The sequence below is a fragment of the Oncorhynchus mykiss genome, chromosome 12 (assembly GCF_013265735.2).
Source record: "Oncorhynchus mykiss isolate Arlee chromosome 12, USDA_OmykA_1.1, whole genome shotgun sequence".
Lineage (NCBI taxonomy): Eukaryota > Metazoa > Chordata > Actinopteri > Salmoniformes > Salmonidae > Oncorhynchus > Oncorhynchus mykiss.
Genome location: NC_048576.1, coordinates 96,540,068 through 96,564,919, shown reverse-complemented (window position 1 = coordinate 96,564,919; position 24,852 = coordinate 96,540,068). Strand labels below are relative to the sequence as shown.

The window sequence follows — 24,852 nt, the reverse complement described above, 5'->3', positions numbered from 1 at the left end:
ACATACAGTAACTACCAGGTTATATTAGGTTCTCCTGACCTCATGACATACAGTAACTACCAGGTTATATTAGGTTCTCCTGACCTCATGACATACAGTAACTACCAGGTTATATTAGGTTCTCCTGACCTCATGACATACAGTAACTACCAGGTTCTATTAGGTTCTCCTGACCTCATGACATACAGTAACTACCAGGTTATATTAGGTTCTCCTGACCTCATGACATACAGTAACTACCAGGTTATATTAAGTTCTCCTGACCTCATGACATACAGTAACTACCAGGTTATATTAGGTTCTCCTGACCTCATGACATACAGTAACTACTTAAGTTCTCCTGACCTCATGACATACAGTAACTACCAGGTTATATTAAGTTCTCCTGACCTCATGACATACAGTAACTACTTAAGTTCTCCTGACCTCATGACATACAGTAACTACCAGGTTATATTAGGTTCTCCTGACCTCATGACATACAGTAACTACCAGGTTATATTAGGTTATCCTGACCTCATGACATACAGTAACTACTTAAGTTCTCCTGACCTCATGACATACAGTAACTACCAGGTTATATTAGGTTCTCCTGACCTCATGACATACAGTAACTACCAGGTTATATTAGGTTATCCTGACCTCATGACATACAGTAACTACTTAAGTTCTCCTGACCTCATGACATACAGTAACTACCAGGTTATATTAAGTTCTCCTGACCTCATGACATACAGTAACTACTTAAGTTCTCCTGACCTCATGACATACAGTAACTACTTAAGTTCTCCTGACCTCATGACATACAGTAACTACTTAAGTTCTCCTGACCTCATGACATACAGTAACTACTTAAGTTCTCCTGACCTCATGACATACAGTAACTACTTAAGTTCTCCTGACCTCATGACATACAGTAACTACCAGGTTATATTAAGTTCTCCTGACCTCATGACATACAGTCACTACTTAAGTTCTCCTGACCTCATGACATACAGTAACTACTTAAGTTCTCCTGACCTCATGACATACAGTAACTACCAGGTTATATTAAGTTCTCCTGACCTCATGACCTCATGACATACAGTAACTACTTAAGTTCTCCTGACCTCATGACATACAGTAACTACTTAAGTTCTCCTGACCTCATGACATACAGTAACTACTTAAGTTCTCCTGACCTCATGACATACAGTAACTACTTAAGTTCTCCTGAATCATGACATACAGTAACTACCAGGTTATATTAAGTTCTCCTGACCTCATGACCTCATGACATACAGTAACTACTTAAGTTCTCCTGACCTCATGACATACAGTAACTACTTAAGTTCTCCTGACCTCATGACATACAGTAACTACTTAAGTTCTCCTGACCTCATGACATACAGTAACTACTTAAGTTCTCCTGACCTCATGACATACAGTAACTACTTAAGTTCTCCTGACCTCATGACATACAGTAACTACCAGGTTCTATTAGGTTCTCCTGACCTCATGACATACAGTAACTACTTAAGTTCTCCTGACCTCATGACATACAGTAACTACTTAAGTTCTCCTGACCTCATGACATACAGTAACTACTTAAGTTCTCCTGACCTCATGACATACAGTAACTACCAGGTTCTATTAGGTTCTCCTGACCTCATGACATACAGTAACTACCAGGTTATATTAAGTTCTCCTGACCTCATGACATACAGTAACTACTTAAGTTCTCCTGACCTCATGACATACAGTAACTACTTAAGTTCTCCTGACCTCATGACATACAGTAACTACTTAAGTTCTCCTGACCTCATGACATACAGTAACTACTTAAGTTCTCCTGACCTCATGACATACAGTAACTACCAGGTTATATTAGGTTCTCCTGACCTCATGACATACAGTCACTACTTAGGTTCTCCTGACCTCATGACATACAGTAACTACTTAAGTTCTCCTGACCTCATGACATACAGTAACTACCAGGTTATATTAGGTTCTCCTGACCTCATGACATACAGTCACTACTTAAGTTCTCCTGACCTCATGACATACAGTAACTACCAGGTTATATTAGGTTCTCCTGACCTCATGACATACAGTAACTACCAGGTTATATTAGGTTCTCCTGACCTCATGACATACAGTAACTACCAGGTTATATTAGGTTCTCCTGACCTCATGACATACAGTAACTACCAGGTTATATTAGGTTCTCCTGACCTCATGACATACAGTCACTACTTAAGTTCTCCTGACCTCATGACATACAGTAACTACCAGGTTATATTAGGTTCTCCTGACCTCATGACATACAGTAACTACCAGGTTATATTAGGTTCTCCTGACCTCATGACATACAGTAACTACCAGGTTATATTAGGTTCTCCTGACCTCATGACATACAGTAACTACTTAAGTTCTCCTGACCTCATGACATACAGTAACTACCAGGTTATATTAGGTTCTCCTGACCTCATGACATACAGTAACTACTTAAGTTCTCCTGACCTCATGACATACAGTAACTACCAGGTTATATTAAGTTCTCCTGACCTCATGACATACAGTAACTACCAGGTACATGTTTCTGGTCTTTAGTTCTGGTTCTAGTTCTGGGTCTAGCTCTGGTTAAGTTCTGGTTCTAGTTCCAGTTCTGGTTTAGTTCTGTTCTAGTTCTGGTTAAGGTATGGTTCTAGTTCTGGTTCTAGTTCTGGTTTAGTTCTGTTCTAGTTTTGGTTAAGGTATGGTTCTAGTTCTGGGTCTAGTTCTGGTTAAGTTATGGTTCTAGTTCTGGGTCTAGTTCCGGTTCTGGTTTAGTTATGTTCTAGTTCTGGTTCTAGTTATGGTTTAGTTCTGGTTCTAGTTCTGGTTCTGATTTAATGATGGTGCTAGTTATGGCATGAGTCATGGTTCTATTGATGTTCTAGTCATGGTTCTAGTTCTGGTTCTAGTCATGGTTCTAGTTCAGGTTCTAGTGCTGGTTCTAGTGCTGGTTCTAGTGCTGGTTCTAGTCATGATTCTAGTCATGGTTCTAGTTCAGGTTCTAGTCATGGTTCTAGTTCAGGTTCTAGTCATGGCTCTAGTCATAGGTCTAGTTCAGGCTCTAGTCATGGTTCTAGTCATGGTTCTATTGATGTTCTAGTCATGGTTCTAGTCATGGTTCTAGTTCTAGTTCAGGTTCAAGTCATGGTTCCAATCATGGTTATAGTTCTGGTTCTAGTCATGGTTTAATTGATGTTCTAGTCATGGTTCAGGTTCTAGACATGGTTCTAGTTCTGGTTCTAGTTCAGGTTCTAGTCATGGTTCTAGTCATGGTTCTAGTTTTGGTGCTAATTATGGTTCTAGTTATGGCCATGTCCAGTATATGTCCAATACTAGTCTCCACTAACCTTCGCTCCAGAGTACTCCTCTTCTCCGTATTTGATGGATGCCTGCAGTTTGATCATCTGTGGGAGAGATGGACAGAACATGGGTCAGAAGAGACAAAATAACGAAGAGAATATGGTTGAAGAACAGAATTATATCTCAGTGTGGTAAGATAACTCTACCTGGTAGTAAACATTATAACTCTACCTGGTAGTAAACATTATAACTCTACCTGGTAGTAAACAGTATAACTCTACCTGGTAGTAAACATTATAACTCTACCTGGTAGTAAACATTATAACTCTACCTGGTAGTAAACATTATAACTCTACCTGGTGGGGCTGGTAGTAAACATTATAACTCTACCTGGTAGTAAACATTATAACTCTACCTGGTGGGGCTGGTAGTAAACATTATAACTCTACCTGGTAGTAAACATTATAACTCTACCTGGTAGTAAACATTATAACTCTACCTGGTAGTAAACATTATAACTCTACCTGGTAGTAAACATTATAACTCTACCTGGTAGTAAACATTATAACTCTACCTGGTAGTAAACATTATAACTCTACCTGGTGGGGCTGGTAGTAAACATTATAACTCTACCTGGTAGTAAACATTATAACTCTACCTGGTAGTAAACATTATCGCTCTACCTGGTAGTAAACATAATAACTCTACCTGGTGGGGCTGGTAGTAAACATTATAACTCTACCTGGTAGTAAACATTATAACTCTACCTGGTAGTAAACATTATAACTCTACCTGGTAGTAAACATTATAACTCTACCTGGTAGTAAATATTATAACTCTACCTGGTAGTAAACATTTTAACTCTACCTGGTAGTAAACATTATAACTCTACCTGGTAGTAAACATTATAACTCTACCTGGTAGTAAACATTATAACTCTACCTGGTGGGGCTGGTAGTAAACATTATAACTCTACCTGGTAGTAAACATTATAACTCTACCTGGTAGTAAACATTATCGCTCTACCTGGTAGTAAACATAATAACTCTACCTGGTGGGGCTGGTAGTAAACATTATAACTCTACCTGGTAGTAAACATTATAACTCTACCTGGTAGTAAACATTATAACTCTACCTGGTAGTAAACATTATAACTCTACCTGGTAGTAAACATTTTAACTCTACCTGGTAGTAAACATTATAACTCTACCTGGTAGTAAACATTATAACTCTACCTGGTAGTAAACATTATAACTCTACCTGGTAGTAAACATTATAACTCTACCTGGTAGTAAACATTATAACTCTACCTGGTGGGTCTGGTAGTAAACATTATAACTCTACCTGGTAGTAAACATTATAACTCTACCTGGTAGTAAACATTATAACTCTACCTGGTAGTAAACATTATAACTCTACCTGGTGGGTCTGGTAGTAAACATTATAACTATATCTGGTAGTAAACATTATAACTCTACCTGGTAGTAAACATTATAACTCTACCTGGTGGGTCTGGTAGTAAACATTATAACTCTACCTGGTAGTAAACATTATAAATCTACCTGGTGGGTCTGGTAGTAAACATTATAACTCTACCTGGTAGTAAACATTATAACTCTACCTGGTAGTAAACATTTTAACTCTACCTGGTAGTAAACATTATAACTCTACCTGGTAGTAAACATTATAACTCTACCTGGTAGTAAACATTATAACTCTACCTGGTAGTAAACATTATAACTCTACCTGGTAGTAAACATTATAACTCTACCTGGTAGTAAACATTATAACTCTACCTGGTGGGTCTGGTAGTAAACATTATAACTCTACCTGGTAGTAAACATTATAACTCTACCTGGTAGTAAACATTATAACTCTACCTGGTAGTAAACATTTTAACTCTACCTGGTGGGTCTGGTAGTAAACATTATAACTATATCTGGTAGTAAACATTATAACTCTACCTGGTAGTAAACATTATAACTCTACCTGGTGGGTCTGGTAGTAAACATTATAACTCTACCTGGTAGTAAACATTATAAATCTACCTGGTGGGTCTGGTAGTAAACATTATAACTCTACCTGGTAGTAAACATTATAACTCTACCTGGTAGTTAACATTATAACTCTACCTGGTAGTAAACATTATAACTCTACCTGGTAGTAAACATTATAACTCTACCTGGTAGTAAACATTATAACTCTACCTGGTAGTAAACATCATAACTCTACCTGGTAGTAAACATTATAACTCTACCTGGTAGTAAACATTATAACTCTACCTGGTAGTAAACATTATAACTCTACCTGGTAGTAAACATTATAACTCTACCTGGTAGTAAACATTATAACTCTACCTGGTAGTAAACATTATAACTCTACCTGGTGGGGCTGGTAGTAAACATTATAACTCTACCTGGTAGTAAACATTATAACTCTACCTGGTAGTAAACATTATAACTCTACCTGGTAGTAAACATTATAACTCTACCTGGTAGTAAACATTATAACTCTACCTGGTAGTAAACATTATAACTCTACCTGGTAGTAAACATTATAACTCTACCTGGTAGTAAACATTATAACTCTACCTGGTGGGGCTGGTAGTAAACATTATAACTCTACCTGGTAGTAAACATTATAACTCTACCTGGTAGTAAACATTATCGCTCTACCTGGTAGTAAACATAATAACTCTACCTGGTGGGGCTGGTAGTAAACATTATAACTCTACCTGGTAGTAAACATTATAACTCTACCTGGTAGTAAACATTATAACTCTACCTGGTAGTAAATATTATAACTCTACCTGGTAGTAAACATTATAACTCTACCTGGTAGTAAACATTATAACTCTACCTGGTAGTAAACATTATAACTCTACCTGGTAGTAAACATTATAACTCTACCTGGTAGTAAACATTATAACTCTACCTGGTAGTAAACATTATAACTCTACCTGGTAGTAAACATTATAACTCTACCTGGTAGTAAACATTATAACTCTACCTGGTGGGTCTGGTAGTAAACATTATAACTCTACCTGGTAGTAAACATTATAACTCTACCTGGTAGTAAACATTATAACTCTACCTGGTAGTAAACATTATAACTCTACCTGGTGGGTCTGGTAGTAAACATTATAACTATATCTGGTAGTAAACATTATAACTCTACCTGGTAGTAAACATTATAACTCTACCTGGTGGGTCTGGTAGTAAACATTATAACTCTACCTGGTAGTAAACATTATAAATCTACCTGGTGGGTCTGGTAGTAAACATTATAACTCTACCTGGTAGTAAACATTATAACTCTACCTGGTAGTAAACATTATAACTCTACCTGGTAGTAAACATCATAACTCTACCTGGTAGTAAACATTATAACTCTACCTGGTAGAAAACATTACAACTCTACCTGGTAGTAAACATTATAACTCTACCTGGTAGTAAACATTATAACTCTACCTGGTGGGGCTGGTAGTAAACATTATAACTCTACCTGGTAGTAAACATTATAACTCTACCTGGTAGTAAACATTATAACTCTACCTGGTAGTAAACATTATAACTCTACCTGGTAGTAAACAGTATAACTCTACCTGGTAGTAAACATTATAACTCTACCTGGTAGTAAACATTATACCTCTACCTGGTGGGTCTGGTAGTAAACATTATAACTCTACCTGGTAGTAAACATTATAACTCTACCTGGTAGTAAACATTATAACTCTACCTGGTAGTAAACATTATAACTCTACCTGGTGGGGCTGGTAGTAAACATTATAACTCTACCTGGTAGTAAACATTATAACTCTACCTGGTAGTAAACATTATAACTCTACCTGGTAGTAAATATTATAACTCTACCTGGTAGTAAACATTATAACTCTACCTGGTAGTAAACATTATAACTCTACCTGGTAGTAAACATTATAACTCTATCTGGTAGTAAACATTATAACTCTACCTGGTAGTAAACATTATAACTCTACCTGGTAGGAAACATTATAACTCTACCTGGTAGTAAACATTATAACTCTACCTGGTAGTAAACATTATAACTCTACCTGGTAGTAAACATTATAACTCTACCTGGTAGTAAACATTATAACTCTACCTGGTAGTAAACATTATAACTCTACCTGGTAGTAAACATTATAACTCTACCTGGTAGTAAACATTATAACTCTACCTGGTGGGGCTGGTAGTAAACATTATAACTCTACCTGGTAGTAAACATTATAACTCTACCTGGTAGTAAACAGTATAACTCTACCTGGTGGGTCTGGTAGTAAACATTATAACTCTACCTGGTAGTAAACATTATAACTCTACCTGGTAGTAAACATTATAACTCTAACTGGTAGTAAACATTATAACTCTACCTGGTGGGGCTGGTAGTAAACATTATAACTCTACCTGGTAGTAAACATTATAACTCTACCTGGTAGTAAACATTATAACTCTACCTGGTGGGGCTGGTAGTAAACATTATAACTCTACCTGGTAGTAAACATTATAACTCTACCTGGTAGTAAACATTATAACTCTACCTGGTGGGGCTGGTAGTAAACATTATAACTCTACCTGGTAGTAAATATTATAACTCTACCTGGTAGTAAACATTATAACTCTACCTGGTAGTAAACATTATAACTCTACCTGGTAGTAAACATTATAACTCTACCTGGTAGTAAACATTATAACTCTACCTGGTAGTAAACATTATAACTCTACCTGGTGGGGCTGGTAGTAAACATTATAACTCTACCTGGTAGTAAACATTATAACTCTACCTGGTAGTAAACATTATAACTCTACCTGGTGGGGCTGGTAGTAAACATTATAACTCTACCTGGTAGTAAATATTATAACTCTACCTGGTAGTAAACATTATAACTCTACCTGGTAGTAAACATTATAACTCTACCTGGTAGTAAACATTATAACTCTACCTGGTAGTAAACATTATAACTCTACCTGGTAGTAAACATTATAACTCTACCTGGTAGTAAACATTATAACTCTACCTGGTAGTAAACATTATAACTCTACCTGGTGGGGCTGGTAGTAAACATTATAACTCTACCTGGTAGTAAACATTATAACTCTACCTGGTAGTAAACAGTATAACTCTACCTGGTGGGTCTGGTAGTAAACATTATAACTCTACCTGGTAGTAAACATTATAACTCTACCTGGTAGTAAACATTATAACTCTAACTGGTAGTAAACATTATAACTCTACCTGGTGGGGCTGGTAGTAAACATTATAACTCTACCTGGTAGTAAACATTATAACTCTACCTGGTAGTAAACATTATAACTCTACCTGGTGGGGCTGGTAGTAAACATTATAACTCTACCTGGTAGTAAACATTATAACTCTACCTGGTAGTAAACATTATAACTCTACCTGGTGGGGCTGGTAGTAAACATTATAACTCTACCTGGTAGTAAATATTATAACTCTACTTGGTAGTAAACATTATAACTCTACCTGGTAGTAAACATTATAACTCTACCTGGTAGTAAACATTATAACTCTACCTGGTAGTAAACATTATAACTCTACCTGGTAGTAAACATTATAACTCTACCTGGTGGGGCTGGTAGTAAACATTATAACTCTACCTGGTAGTAAACATTATAACTCTACCTGGTAGTAAACATTATAACTCTACCTGGTGGGGCTGGTAGTAAACATTATAACTCTACCTGGTAGTAAATATTATAACTCTACCTGGTAGTAAACATTATAACTCTACCTGGTAGTAAACATTATAACTCTACCTGGTAGTAAACATTATAACTCTACCTGGTAGTAAACATTATAACTCTACCTGGTAGTAAACATTATAACTCTACCTGGTAGTAAACATTATAACTCTACCTGGTAGTAAACATTATAACTCTACCTGGTAGTAAACATTATAACTCTACCTGGTGGGTCTGGTAGTAAACATTATAACTCTACCTGGTAGTAAACATTATAACTCTACCTGGTAGTAAACATTATAACTCTACCTGGTAGTAAACATTATAACTCTACCTGGTGGGTCTGGTAGTAAACATTATAACTATATCTGGTGGTAAACATTATAACTCTACCTGGTAGTAAACATTATAACTCTACCTGGTGGGTCTGGTAGTAAACATTATAACTCTACCTGGTAGTAAACATTATAAATCTACCTGGTGGGTCTGGTAGTAAACATTATAACTCTACCTGGTAGTAAACATTATAACTCTACCTGGTAGTAAACATTATAACTCTACCTGGTAGTAAACATCATAACTCTACCTGGTAGTAAACATTATAACTCTACCTGGTAGAAAACATTACAACTCTACCTGGTAGTAAACATTATAACTCTACCTGGTAGTAAACATTATAACTCTACCTGGTGGGGCTGGTAGTAAACATTATAACTCTACCTGGTAGTAAACATTATAACTCTACCTGGTAGTAAACATTATAACTCTACCTGGTAGTAAACATTATAACTCTACCTGGTAGTAAACAGTATAACTCTACCTGGTAGTAAACATTATAACTCTACCTGGTAGTAAACATTATACCTCTACCTGGTGGGTCTGGTAGTAAACATTATAACTCTACCTGGTAGTAAACATTATAACTCTACCTGGTAGTAAACATTATAACTCTACCTGGTAGTAAACATTATAACTCTACCTGGTGGGGCTGGTAGTAAACATTATAACTCTACCTGGTAGTAAACATTATAACTCTACCTGGTAGTAAACATTATAACTCTACCTGGTAGTAAATATTATAACTCTACCTGGTAGTAAACATTATAACTCTACCTGGTAGTAAACATTATAACTCTACCTGGTAGTAAACATTATAACTCTATCTGGTAGTAAACATTATAACTCTACCTGGTAGTAAACATTATAACTCTACCTGGTAGGAAACATTATAACTCTACCTGGTAGTAAACATTATAACTCTACCTGGTAGTAAACATTATAACTCTACCTGGTAGTAAACATTATAACTCTACCTGGTAGTAAACATTATAACTCTACCTGGTAGTAAACATCATAACTCTACCTGGTAGTAAACATTATAACTCTACCTGGTAGAAAACATTACAACTCTACCTGGTAGTAAACATTATAACTCTACCTGGTAGTAAACATTATAACTCTACCTGGTGGGGCTGGTAGTAAACATTATAACTCTACCTGGTAGTAAACATTATAACTCTACCTGGTAGTAAACATTTTAACTCTACCTGGTAGTAAACATTATAACTCTACCTGGTAGTAAACATTATAACTCTACCTGGTAGTAAACATTATAACTCTACCTGGTAGTAAACATTATAACTCTACCTGGTAGTAAACATTATAACTCTACCTGGTAGTAAACATTATAACTCTACCTGGTGGGTCTGGTAGTAAACATTATAACTCTACCTGGTAGTAAACATTATAACTCTACCTGGTAGTAAACATTATAACTCTACCTGGTAGTAAACATTTTAACTCTACCTGGTGGGTCTGGTAGTAAACATTATAACTATATCTGGTAGTAAACATTATAACTCTACCTGGTAGTAAACATTATAACTCTACCTGGAGGGTCTGGTAGTAAACATTATAACTCTACCTGGTAGTAAACATTATAAATCTACCTGGTGGGTCTGGTAGTAAACATTATAACTCTACCTGGTAGTAAACATTATAACTCTACCTGGTAGTTAACATTATAACTCTACCTGGAAGTAAACATTATAACTCTACCTGGTAGTAAACATTATAACTCTACCTGGTAGTAAACATTATAACTCTACCTGGTAGTAAACATCATAACTCTACCTGGTAGTAAACATTATAACTCTACCTGGTAGTAAACATTATAACTCTACCTGGTAGTAAACATTATAACTCTACCTGGTAGTAAACATTATAACTCTACCTGGTAGTAAACATTATAACTCTACCTGGTAGTAAACATTATAACTCTACCTGGTGGGGCTGGTAGTAAACATTATAACTCTACCTGGTAGTAAACATTATAACTCTACCTGGTAGTAAACATTATAACTCTACCTGGTAGTAAACATTATAACTCTACCTGGTAGTAAACATTATAACTCTACCTGGTAGTAAACATTATAACTCTACCTGGTAGTAAACATTATAACTCTACCTGGTAGTAAACATTATAACTCTACCTGGTAGTAAACATTATAACTCTACCTGGTGGGGCTGGTAGTAAACATTATAACTCTACCTGGTAGTAAACATTATAACTCTACCTGGTAGTAAACATTATCGCTCTACCTGGTAGTAAACATAATAACTCTACCTGGTGGGGCTGGTAGTAAACATTATAACTCTACCTGGTAGTAAACATTATAACTCTACCTGGTAGTAAACATTATAACTCTACCTGGTAGTAAATATTATAACTCTACCTGGTAGTAAACATTATAACTCTACCTGGTAGTAAACATTATAACTCTACCTGGTAGTAAACATTATAACTCTACCTGGTAGTAAACATTATAACTCTACCTGGTAGTAAACATTATAACTCTACCTGGTAGTAAACATTATAACTCTACCTGGTAGTAAACATTATAACTCTACCTGGTAGTAAACATTATAACTCTACCTGGTGGGTCTGGTAGTAAACATTATAACTCTACCTGGTAGTAAACATTATAACTCTACCTGGTAGTAAACATTATAACTCTACCTGGTGGGTCTGGTAGTAAACATTATAACTATATCTGGTAGTAAACATTATAACTCTACCTGGTAGTAAACATTATAACTCTACCTGGTGGGTCTGGTAGTAAACATTATAACTCTACCTGGTAGTAAACATTATAAATCTACCTGGTGGGTCTGGTAGTAAACATTATAACTCTACCTGGTAGTAAACATTATAACTCTACCTGGTAGTAAACATTATAACTCTACCTGGTAGTAAACATCATAACTCTACCTGGTAGTAAACATTATAACTCTACCTGGTAGAAAACATTACAACTCTACCTGGTAGTAAACATTATAACTCTACCTGGTAGTAAACATTATAACTCTACCTGGTGGGGCTGGTAGTAAACATTATAACTCTACCTGGTAGTAAACATTATAACTCTACCTGGTAGTAAACATTATAACTCTACCTGGTAGTAAACATTATAACTCTACCTGGTAGTAAACAGTATAACTCTACCTGGTAGTAAACATTATAACTCTACCTGGTAGTAAACATTATACCTCTACCTGGTGGGTCTGGTAGTAAACATTATAACTCTACCTGGTAGTAAACATTATAACTCTACCTGGTAGTAAACATTATAACTCTACCTGGTAGTAAACATTATAACTCTACCTGGTGGGGCTGGTAGTAAACATTATAACTCTACCTGGTAGTAAACATTATAACTCTACCTGGTAGTAAACATTATAACTCTACCTGGTAGTAAATATTATAACTCTACCTGGTAGTAAACATTATAACTCTACCTGGTAGTAAACATTATAACTCTACCTGGTAGTAAACATTATAACTCTATCTGGTAGTAAACATTATAACTCTACCTGGTAGTAAACATTATAACTCTACCTGGTAGGAAACATTATAACTCTACCTGGTAGTAAACATTATAACTCTACCTGGTAGTAAACATTATAACTCTACCTGGTAGTAAACATTATAACTCTACCTGGTAGTAAACATTATAACTCTACCTGGTAGTAAACATTATAACTCTACCTGGTAGTAAACATTATAACTCTACCTGGTAGTAAACATTATAACTCTACCTGGTGGGGCTGGTAGTAAACATTATAACTCTACCTGGTAGTAAACATTATAACTCTACCTGGTAGTAAACAGTATAACTCTACCTGGTGGGTCTGGTAGTAAACATTATAACTCTACCTGGTAGTAAACATTATAACTCTACCTGGTAGTAAACATTATAACTCTAACTGGTAGTAAACATTATAACTCTACCTGGTGGGGCTGGTAGTAAACATTATAACTCTACCTGGTAGTAAACATTATAACTCTACCTGGTAGTAAACATTATAACTCTACCTGGTGGGGCTGGTAGTAAACATTATAACTCTACCTGGTAGTAAACATTATAACTCTACCTGGTGGGGCTGGTAGTAAACATTATAACTCTACCTGGTAGTAAACATTATAACTCTACCTGGTGGGGCTGGTAGTAAACATTATAACTCTACCTGGTAGTAAATATTATAACTCTACCTGGTAGTAAACATTATAACTCTACCTGGTAGTAAACATTATAACTCTACCTGGTAGTAAACATTATAAATCTACCTGGTAGTAAACATTATAACTCTACCTGGTAGTAAACATTATAACTCTACCTGGTGGGGCTGGTAGTAAACATTATAACTCTACCTGGTAGTAAACATTATAACTCTACCTGGTAGTAAACATTATAACTCTACCTGGTGGGGCTGGTAGTAAACATTATAACTCTACCTGGTAGTAAATATTATAACTCTACCTGGTAGTAAACATTATAACTCTACCTGGTAGTAAACATTATAACTCTACCTGGTAGTAAACATTATAACTCTACCTGGTAGTAAACATTATCGCTCTACCTGGTAGTAAACATAATAACTCTACCTGGTGGGGCTGGTAGTAAACATTATAACTCTACCTGGTAGTAAACATTATAACTCTACCTGGTAGTAAACATTATAACTCTACCTGGTAGTAAACATTATAACTCTACCTGGTAGTAAACATTATAACTCTACCTGGTAGTAAACATTATAACTCTACCTGGTAGTAAACATTATAACTCTACCTGGTAGTAAACATTATAACTCTACCTGGTAGTAAACATTATAACTCTACCTGGTAGTAAACATTATAACTCTACCTGGTAGTAAACATTATAACTCTACCTGGTAGTAAACATTATATTTCTACCTGGTAGTGAACATTATAACTCTACCTGGTGGGTCTGGTAGTAAACATTATAACTCTACCTGGTAGTAAACATTATAACTCTACCTGGTAGTAAACATTATAACTCTACCTGGTAGTAAACATTATAACTCTACCTGGTGGGTCTGGTAGTAAACATTATAACTATATCTGGTAGTAAACATTATAACTCTACCTGGTAGTAAACATTATAACTCTACCTGGTGGGTCTGGTAGTAAACATTATAACTCTACCTGGTAGTAAACATTATAAATCTACCTGGTGGGTCTGGTAGTAAACATTATAACTCTACCTGGTAGTAAACATTATAACTCTACCTGGTAGTAAACATTATAACTCTACCTGGTAGTAAACATCATAACTCTACCTGGTAGTAAACATTATAACTCTACCTGGTAGAAAACATTACAACTCTACCTGGTAGTAAACATTATAACTCTACCTGGTAGTAAACATTATAACTCTACCTGGTGGGGCTGGTAGTAAACATTATAACTCTACCTGGTAGTAAACATTATAACTCTACCTGGTAGTAAACATTATAACTCTACCTGGTAGTAAACATTATAACTCTACCTGGTAGTAAACAGTATAACTCTACCTGGTAGTAAACATTATAACTCTACCTGGTAGTAAACATTATACCTCTACCTGGTGGGTCTGGTAGTAAACATTATAACTCTACCTGGTAGTAAACATTATAACTCTACCTGGTAGTAAACATTATAACTCTACCTGGTAGTAAACATTATAACTCTACCTGGTGGGGCTGGTAGTAAACATTATAACTCTACCTGGTAGTAAACATTATAACTCTACCTGGTAGTAAACATTATAACTCTACCTGGTAGTAAATATTATAACTCTACCTGGTAGTAAACATTATAACTCTACCTGGTAGTAAACATTATAACTCTACCTGGTAGTAAACATTATAACTCTATCTGGTAGTAAACATTATAACTCTACCTGGTAGTAAACATTATAACTCTACCTGGTAGGAAACATTATAACTCTACCTGGTAGTAAACATTATAACTCTACCTGGTAGTAAACATTATAACTCTACCTGGTAGTAAACATTATAACTCTACCTGGTAGTAAACATTATAACTCTACCTGGTAGTAAACATTATAACTCTACCTGGTAGTAAACATTATAACTCTACCTGGTAGTAAACATTATAACTCTACCTGGTGGGGCTGGTAGTAAACATTATAACTCTACCTGGTAGTAAACATTATAACTCTACCTGGTAGTAAACAGTATAACTCTACCTGGTGGGTCTGGTAGTAAACATTATAACTCTACGTGGTAGTAAACATTATAACTCTACCTGGTAGTAAACATTATAACTCTAACTGGTAGTAAACATTATAACTCTACCTGGTGGGGCTGGTAGTAAACATTATAACTCTACCTGGTAGTAAACATTATAACTCTACCTGGTAGTAAACATTATAACTCTACCTGGTGGGGCTGGTAGTAAACATTATAACTCTACCTGGTAGTAAACATTATAACTCTACCTGGTAGTAAACATTATAACTCTACCTGGTGGGGCTGGTAGTAAACATTATAACTCTACCTGGTAGTAAATATTATAACTCTACCTGGTAGTAAACATTATAACTCTACCTGGTAGTAAACATTATAACTCTACCTGGTAGTAAACATTATAACTCTACCTGGTAGTAAACATTATAACTCTACCTGGTAGTAAACATTATAACTCTACCTGGTGGGGCTGGTAGTAAACATTATAACTCTACCTGGTAGTAAACATTATAACTCTACCTGGTAGTAAACATTATAACTCTACCTGGTAGTAAACATTATAACTCTACCTGGTAGTAAACATTATAACTCTACCTGGTAGTAAACATTATACCTCTACCTGGTGGGTCTGGTAGTAAACATTATAACTCTACCTGGTAGTAAACATTATAACTCTACCTGGTAGTAAACATTATAACTCTACCTGGTAGTAAACATTATAACTCTACCTGGTGGGGCTGGTAGTAAACATTATAACTCTACCTGGTAGTAAACATTATAACTCTACCTGGTAGTAAATATTATAACTCTACCTGGTAGTAAACATTATAACTCTACCTGGTAGTAAACATTATAACTCTACCTGGTAGTAAACATTATAACTCTATCTGGTAGTAAACATTATAACTCTACCTGGTAGTCAACATTATAACTCTACCTGGTAGGAAACATTATAACTCTACCTGGTAGTAAACATTATAACTCTACCTGGTAGTAAACATTATAACTCTACCTGGTAGTAAACATTATAACTCTACCTGGTAGTAAACATTATAACTCTACCTGGTAGTAAACATTATAACTCTACCTGGTAGTAAACATTATAACTCTACCTGGTAGTAAACATTATAACTCTACCTGGTGGGGCTGGTAGTAAACATTATAACTCTACCTGGTAGTAAACATTATAACTCTACCTGGTAGTAAACATTATAACTCTACCTGGTAGTAAACATTATAACTCTAACTGGTAGTAAACATTATAACTCTACCTGGTGGGGCTGGTAGTAAACATTATAACTCTACCTGGTAGTAAACATTATAACTCTACCTGGTAGTAAACATTATAACTCTACCTGGTGGGGCTGGTAGTAAACATTATAACTCTACCTGGTAGTAAACATTATAACTCTACCTGGTAGTAAACATTATAACTCTACCTGGTAGTAAACATTATAACTCTACCTGGTAGTAAACATTATAACTCTACCTGGTAGTAAACATTATAACTCTACCTGGTAGTAAACATTATAACTCTACCTGGTAGTAAACATTATAACTCTACCTGGTGGGGCTGGTAGTAAACATTATAACTCTACCTGGTAGTAAACATTATAACTCTACCTGGTAGTAAACATTATAACTCTACCTGGTGGGGCTGGTAGTAAACATTATAACTCTACCTGGTAGTAAACATTATAACTCTACCTGGTAGTAAACATTATAACTCTAACTGGTAGTAAACATTATAACTCTACCTGGTGGGGCTGGTAGTAAACATTATAACTCTACCTGGTAGTAAACATTATAACTCTACCTGGTAGTAAACATTATAACTCTACCTGGTGGGGCTGGTAGTAAACATTATAACTCTACCTGGTAGTAAACATTATAACTCTACCTGGTAGTAAACATTATAACTCTACCTGGTAGTAAACATTATAACTCTACCTGGTGGGTCTGGTAGTAAACATTATAACTCTACCTGGTAGTAAACATTATAACTCTACCTGGTAGTAAACATTATAACTCTACCTGGTAGTAAACATTATAACTCTACCTGGTGGGTCTGGTAGTAAACATTATAACTATATCTGGTGGTAAACATTATAACTCTACCTGGTAGTAAACATTATAACTCTACCTGGTGGGTCTGGTAGTAAACATTATAACTCTACCTGGTAGTAAACATTATAAATCTACCTGGTGGGTCTGGTAGTAAACATTATAACTCTACCTGGTAGTAAACATTATAACTCTACCTGGTAGTAAACATTATAACTCTACCTGGTAGTAAACATCATAACTCTACCTGGTAGTAAACATTATAACTCTACCTGGTAGAAAACATTACAACTCTACCTGGTAGTAAACATTATAACTCTACCTGGTAGTAAACATTATAACTCTACCTGGTGGGGCTGGTAGTAAACATTATAACTCTACCTGGTAGTAAACATTATACCTCTACCTGGTAGTAAACATTATAACTCTACCTGGTAGTAAACATTATAACTCTACCTGGTAGTAAACAGTATAACTCTACCTGGTAGTAAACATTATAACTCTACCTGGTAGTAAACATTATACCTCTACCTGGTGGGTCTGGTAGTAAACATTATAACTCTACCTGGTAGTAAACATTATAACTCTACCTGGTAGTAAACATTATAACTCTACCTGGTAGTAAACATTATAACTCTACCTGGTGGGGCTGGTAGTAAACATTATAACTCTACCTGGTAGTAAACATTATAACTCTACCTGGTAGTAAACATTATAACTCTACCTGGTAGTAAATATTATAACTCTACCTGGTAGTAAACATTATAACTCTACCTGGTAGTAAACATTATAACTCTACCTGGTAGTAAACATTATAACTCTATCTGGTAGTAAACATTATAACTCTACCTGGTAGTAAACATTATAACTCTACCTGGTAGGAAACATTATAACTCTACCTGGTAGTAAACATTATAACTCTACCTGGTAGTAAACATTATAACTCTACCTGGTAGTAAACATTATAACTCTACCTGGTAGTAAACATTATAACTCTACCTGGTAGTAAACATTATAACTCTACCTGGTAGTAAACATTATAACTCTACCTGGTAGTAAACATTATAACTCTACCTGGTAGTAAACATTATAACTCTACCTGGTGGGGCTGGTAGTAAACATTATAACTCTACCTGGTAGTAAACATTATAACTCTACCTGGTAGTAAACATTATAACTCTACCTGGTAGTAAACATTATAACTCTAACTGGTAGTAAACATTATAACTCTACCTGGTGGGGCTGGTAGTAAACATTATAACTCTACCTGGTAGTAAACATTATAACTCTACCTGGTAGTAAACATTATAACTCTACCTGGTGGGGCTGGTAGTAAACATTATAACTCTACCTGGTAGTAAACATTATAACTCTACCTGGTAGTAAACATTATAACTCTACCTGGTAGTAAACATTATAACTCTACCTGGTAGTAAACATTATAACTCTACCTGGTAGTAAACATTATAACTCTACCTGGTAGTAAACATTATAACTCTACCTGGTGGGGCTGGTAGTAAACATTATAACTCTACCTGGTAGTAAACATTATAACTCTACCTGGTAGTAAACATTATAACTCTACCTGGTGGGGCTGGTAGTAAACATTATAACTCTACCTGGTAGTAAACATTATAACTCTACCTGGTAGTAAACATTATAACTCTAACTGGTAGTAAACATTATAACTCTACCTGGTGGGGCTGGTAGTAAACATTATAACTCTACCTGGTAGTAAACATTATAACTCTACCTGGTAGTAAACATTATAACTCTACCTGGTGGGGCTGGTAGTAAACATTATAACTCTACCTGGTAGTAAACATTATAACTCTACCTGGTAGTAAACATTATAACTCTACCTGGTAGTAAACATTATAACTCTACCTGGTAGTAAACATTATAACTCTACCTGGTAGTAAACATTATAACTCTACCTGGTAGTAAACATTATAACTCTACCTGGTGGGGCTGGTAGTAAACATTATAACTCTACCTGGTAGTAAACATTATAACTCTACCTGGTAGTAAACATTATAACTCTACCTGGTGGGGCTGGTAGTAAACATTATAACTCTACCTGGTAGTAAACATTATAACTCTACCTGGTAGTAAACATTATAACTCTACCTGGTAGTAAACATTATAACTCTACCTGGTGGGGCTGGTAGTAAACATTATAACTCTACCTGGTAGTAAACATTATAACTCTACCTGGTAGTAAACATTATCGCTCTACCTGGTAGTAAACATTATAACTCTACCTGGTAGTAAACATTATAACTCTACCTGGTAGTAAACATTATAACTCTACCTGGTAGTAAACATTATAACTCTACCTGGTGGGTCTGGTAGTAAACATTATAACTCTACCTGGTAGTAAACATTATAACTCTACCTGGTGGGTCTGGTAGTAAACATTATAACTCTACCTGGTAGTAAACATTATAACTCTACCTGGTAGTAAACATTATAACTCTACCTGATTGTAAACATTATCGCTCTACCTGGTAGTAAACATTATAACTCTACCTGGTAGTAAACATTATAACTCTACCTGGTAGTAAACATTATAACTCTACCTGATTGTAAACATTATCGCTCTACCTGGTAGTAAACATTATAACTCTACCTGGTAGTAAACATAACTCTACCTGGTAGTAAACATTATAACTCTACCTGGTAGGAAACATTATAACTCTACCTGGTAGTAAACATTATAACTCTATCTGGTGGGGCAGGAGAGGTTCCGGATCCTGGTAAATAGGTTCCAGAACAAAACAGTCCAAAACTGAGAGGTTCTGTGTCCTGTTGTGGCAGGATCCGGCTCAAATGAAGCACTGATTCTACCTCTACCTTGGTATTATAACTTCATGTAGGAAGTGTACCTTGGTGTGGCTGGTAGGGTTGTCCAATAGAAAGGTAGCCTTCATGGCCTCGGGGTAGGCACAGGCCCCGTACAGAGACTGGGCGTAATACAGCTTGTACTCCTCCACCTCGGGGTGTAGCTGAGTCAGCTGCTCATAGCACTCTGCTGCGTTGGTGAAGTCCTGCATGTGGTAGTAGCAGTAGCCTAGCAGAGACAGGGCTGCCCGTGACTGGGAGGAGGAGGAGAATAAGAAGATTACGGGCTCCATTCAATCCATATCGCCCAAGTTCAGCACTATATGGCGATTGACATGTAAAGGTAATGTTCCCGCATTCCATGAGACTGCAGTCACGGAAAAACGCTGCATATATTGGCTAAAGGTAATCGAAAATGACCTTTAAAATTTCAAGAACGCTATAGCGATGAACTTTGCCGATACGGATTGAATCGAGCCCTAGATGTATTGTCCAATGAAATAGTCTGAGGGACAGTCTGTTTGTGCTCAAGTCACTCATTAGCAAGCTAAACATTGGCTTGCCGGTGACAGCAATGGAGTTGGCAATAGCACAAACTGATCTGGGAGCAGGCTATAGAAGGAGACAACAGATCTGGGACCAGGCTATAGAAGGAGACAACAGACCTGGGACCAGGCTATAGAAGGAGACAACAGACCTGGGACCAGGCTATTGGAGACAACAGACCTGGGACCAGGCTATAGAAGGAGACAACAGATCTGGGACCAGGCTATAGAAGGAGACAACAGACCTGGGACCAGGCTATAGAAGGAGACAACAGACCTGGGACCAGGCTATTGGAGACAACAGACCTGGGACCAGGCTATAGAAGGAGGCAACAGACCTGGGACCAGGCTATAGAAGGAGACAACAGATCTGGGAGCACACACACACACTCACTACCTTCATCTGTTTCTGCAGTTCATTGCTGAGGATGTGGATAGCCTCTCCATACCGCCCATCTTTGATCTATAGGAGAACAGAGTTAGCAGCTAGTTATAAAATAATACATTAGCTATCTAGCTAGCTATGTTGTCACACTTAGTTCGTTAGCTAGCGTTAGGCTATAGCCTGAGCCTTGAAATTGAAGGGTCTGTCAGGCTAGCTTAATCAAAGTTAGCTAACTTGCTATAGCCCCAATTAGTGAAATTCGTATTGTGACGTTAGCTAGCTTGAATTCACTATATAATCAACATGATAACTTGATAAAATACCACAAGTTAAAATAACCAGTTTCATTATCAGCTAGCTTGCTATCATGGCTAGCGTTAGTATCCATGGTTAGCTATGCAAGCGACCAACTTCTCACCATTTTGTAGACGGTGGCGGTGTATTCGCCGTCTTTAATCGTTGTCAGTGTCATGATTTTGCCGCTAAATCTACAGTTCTCAATGGTAAGACTATTTTCACGCGAAAAATGATTGCCGATTCATCAATAATCCCAATTAGTGCACCATGTTTAGGCGTTATTTACTTTTCTACACATTCAACGCACAGGAAGTGTTACTTAGCAACCGTACCGGAAACGGAAACCCCCGACGTTGAATAACTTTAAAACAACCAATGAGGAGCGTCTGTTGTGAGGTATTACCATAGAGATTGACAGAGACCTTTAGTGGCCAAAAGGCTGTTATAGTATGGGCAGCACCATTGAAGGCTTCCACCATTCTTCTGCCATTTTAAAGTAGTCAACTGGGTGGGGATTCCTATGGGTTGTAGCACAGACTATCCATTATATTGATATTGAAATAAATGTGTTAAAAAATGAAAGGCAGTGGGAGGAGGCAAGATCAGGTAGGACCATTCTAGACAATGAGAGGGCAGATTCGTGTGTGAATAACAGGCACAACTTCGATATAATAACTTTTTCTCAAAGTTATCTGGATGTCACATGTCCTACTTATATCAGTACACTCATAACAACCGAAGCCTAAAGAAACCTATATTCAATAAAATAAACCACACATAAAGATGAGTCCTCTATCTATTTCTTTGTGTAGGACACTTTTCCTGCAAAGAACATTTTCCAATTATCTAATAAATGGAAAACACCAGTTGATGAGATTTAATGCTGCCCACCCCTTCCGTATCATGACAAGGTATGTTGAGAGATATATATATATTATATATATATAATGAAAAGCTCTATAGAAATTTTAATAAATTATTATTATTATTTTTAGGTTGTGGTGGACTGTCATAATCACTGTAGTTAGTATACAAACTGAAAGTGTGCATACTGCCCCCTGGAGGGTGTTGTCTGAATGGGTATAAAGACAAGGTTGGTGATTTATTGCCCCCTGGAGGGTGTTGCCTGAACGGGTATAAAGACAAGGTTGGTGATTTACTGCCCCCTGGAGGGTGTTGTCTGAACAGGTATAAAGACAAGGTTGGTGATTTTACTGCCCCCTGGAGGGTGTTGTCTGAACGGGTATAAAGACAAGGTTGGTGATTTACTGCCCCCTGGAGGGTGTTGTCTGAACAGGTATAAAGACATGGTTGGTGATATACTGCCCCCTGGAGGGTGTTGTCTGAGGGTGTTGTCTGAACAGGTATAAAGACAAGGTTGGTGATATACTGCCCCCTGGAGGGTGTTGTCTGAGGGTGTTGTCTGAACAGGTATAAAGACAAGGTTGGTGATATACTGCCCCCTGGAGGGTGTTGTCTGAGGGTGTTGTCTGAACAGGTATAAAGACAAGGTTGGTGATATACTGCCCCCTGGAGGGTGTTGTCTGAACAGGTATAAAGACATGGTTGGTGATATACTGCCCCCTGGAGGGTGTTGTCTGAGGGTGTTGTCTGAACAGGTATAAAGACAAGGTTGGTGATTTACTGTCCCCTGGAGGGTGTTGTCTGAACAGGTATAAAGACAAGGTTGGTGATTTACTGCCCCCTGGAGGGTGTTGTCTGAACCAGGTATAAAGACAAGGTTGGTGATTTACTGCCCCCTGGAGGGTGTTGTCTGAACAGGTATAAAGACAAGGTTGGTGATTTACTGCCCCCTGGAGGGTGTTGTCTGAACAGGTATAAAGACAAGGTTGGTGATATACTGCCCCCTGGAGGGTGTTGTCTGAACTGGTATAAAGACAAGGTTGGTGATTTACTGCCCCCTGGAGGGTGTTGTCTGAACAGGTATAAAGACAAGGTTGATGATTTACTGCCCCCTGGAGGGTGTTGTCTGAACAGGTATAAAGACATGGTTGGTGATTTACTGCCCCCTGGAGGGTGTCTGTTGTCTCTATCATTCTCTATGGTGTGTACCTGCTTCAGGCAAGGCATGTGTATGAACAGCTGGCTTCTGAAGAATGCCACCCAAGGATACACCTCAGGGAAAGCTTTTAATTTATTGATGATTATACAGGTACAAATCATAGACCCAAAGGACTAACTGGAACTGATTATGAATGTAACCCACCTTCCACAATATCATTAAAACATTTATCCTCAGACTACCATACGGTGTATTTGATTGAACAATTCAAAAATAAAATATATTATCCTCTGATTGGGCCCAGTCTATGTGGTTTGCACTCACAGTAACAACAGGCTTACATCTATACTATTGACAGGTCACTCACAGTAACAACAGGCTTACATCTATACTATTGACAGGTCACTCACAGTAACAACAGGCTTACATCTATACTATTGACAGGTCACTCACAGTAACAACAGGCTTACATCTATACTATTGACAGGTCACTCACAGTAACAACAGGCTTACATCTATACTATTGACAGGTCACTCACAGTAACAACAGACCTACATCTATACTATTGACAGGTCACTCACAGTAACAACAGGCTTACATCTATACTATTGACAGGTCACTCACAGTAACAACAGACCTACATCTATACTATTGACAGGTCACTCACAGTAACAACAGGCTTACATCTATACTACTGACAGGTCACTCACAGTAACAACAGTTCTACATCTATACTACTGACAGGTCACTCACAGTAACAACAGTTCTACATCTATACTATTGACAGGTCACTCACAGTAACAACAGGCTTACATCTATACTATTGACAGGTCACTCACAGTAACAACAGGTCTACATCTATACTATTGACAGGTCACTCACAGTAACAACAGGCTTACATCTATACTATTGACAGGTCCCTCACAGTAACAACAGGCTTACATCTATACTATTGACAAGTCACTCACAGTAACAACAGGCCTACATCTATACTATTGACAGGTCACTCACAGTAACAACAGGCTTACATCTATACTATTGACAGGTCACTCACAGTAACAACAGGTCTACATCTATACTAT

General features: G+C 36.8%; 1 protein-coding gene across 3 annotated transcripts in view; it reads right to left on the bottom strand.

Annotated features, from left to right (window-relative positions):
• The window catches only part of LOC110517345 (tetratricopeptide repeat protein 30A), a 51,299-nt gene extending 29,249 nt beyond the window's left edge, over window positions 1-22,050 (bottom strand). For all 3 annotated transcript variants that reach the window (XM_036939370.1, XM_036939372.1, XM_036939371.1), the window contains exons 1-4: window positions 21,868-22,050; window positions 21,462-21,527; window positions 20,564-20,773; window positions 3,384-3,440 (exon numbers count right to left, since the gene is read on the bottom strand). In XM_036939370.1, the coding sequence (XP_036795265.1) occupies window positions 3,384-3,440; window positions 20,564-20,773; window positions 21,462-21,527; window positions 21,868-21,921 (387 nt within the window). In that variant the 5' untranslated portion in view covers window positions 21,922-22,050. The remainder of the gene's footprint in view (window positions 1-3,383; window positions 3,441-20,563; window positions 20,774-21,461; window positions 21,528-21,867) is intronic.
• Between the last annotated feature and the right edge of the window lie 2,802 nt (window positions 22,051-24,852).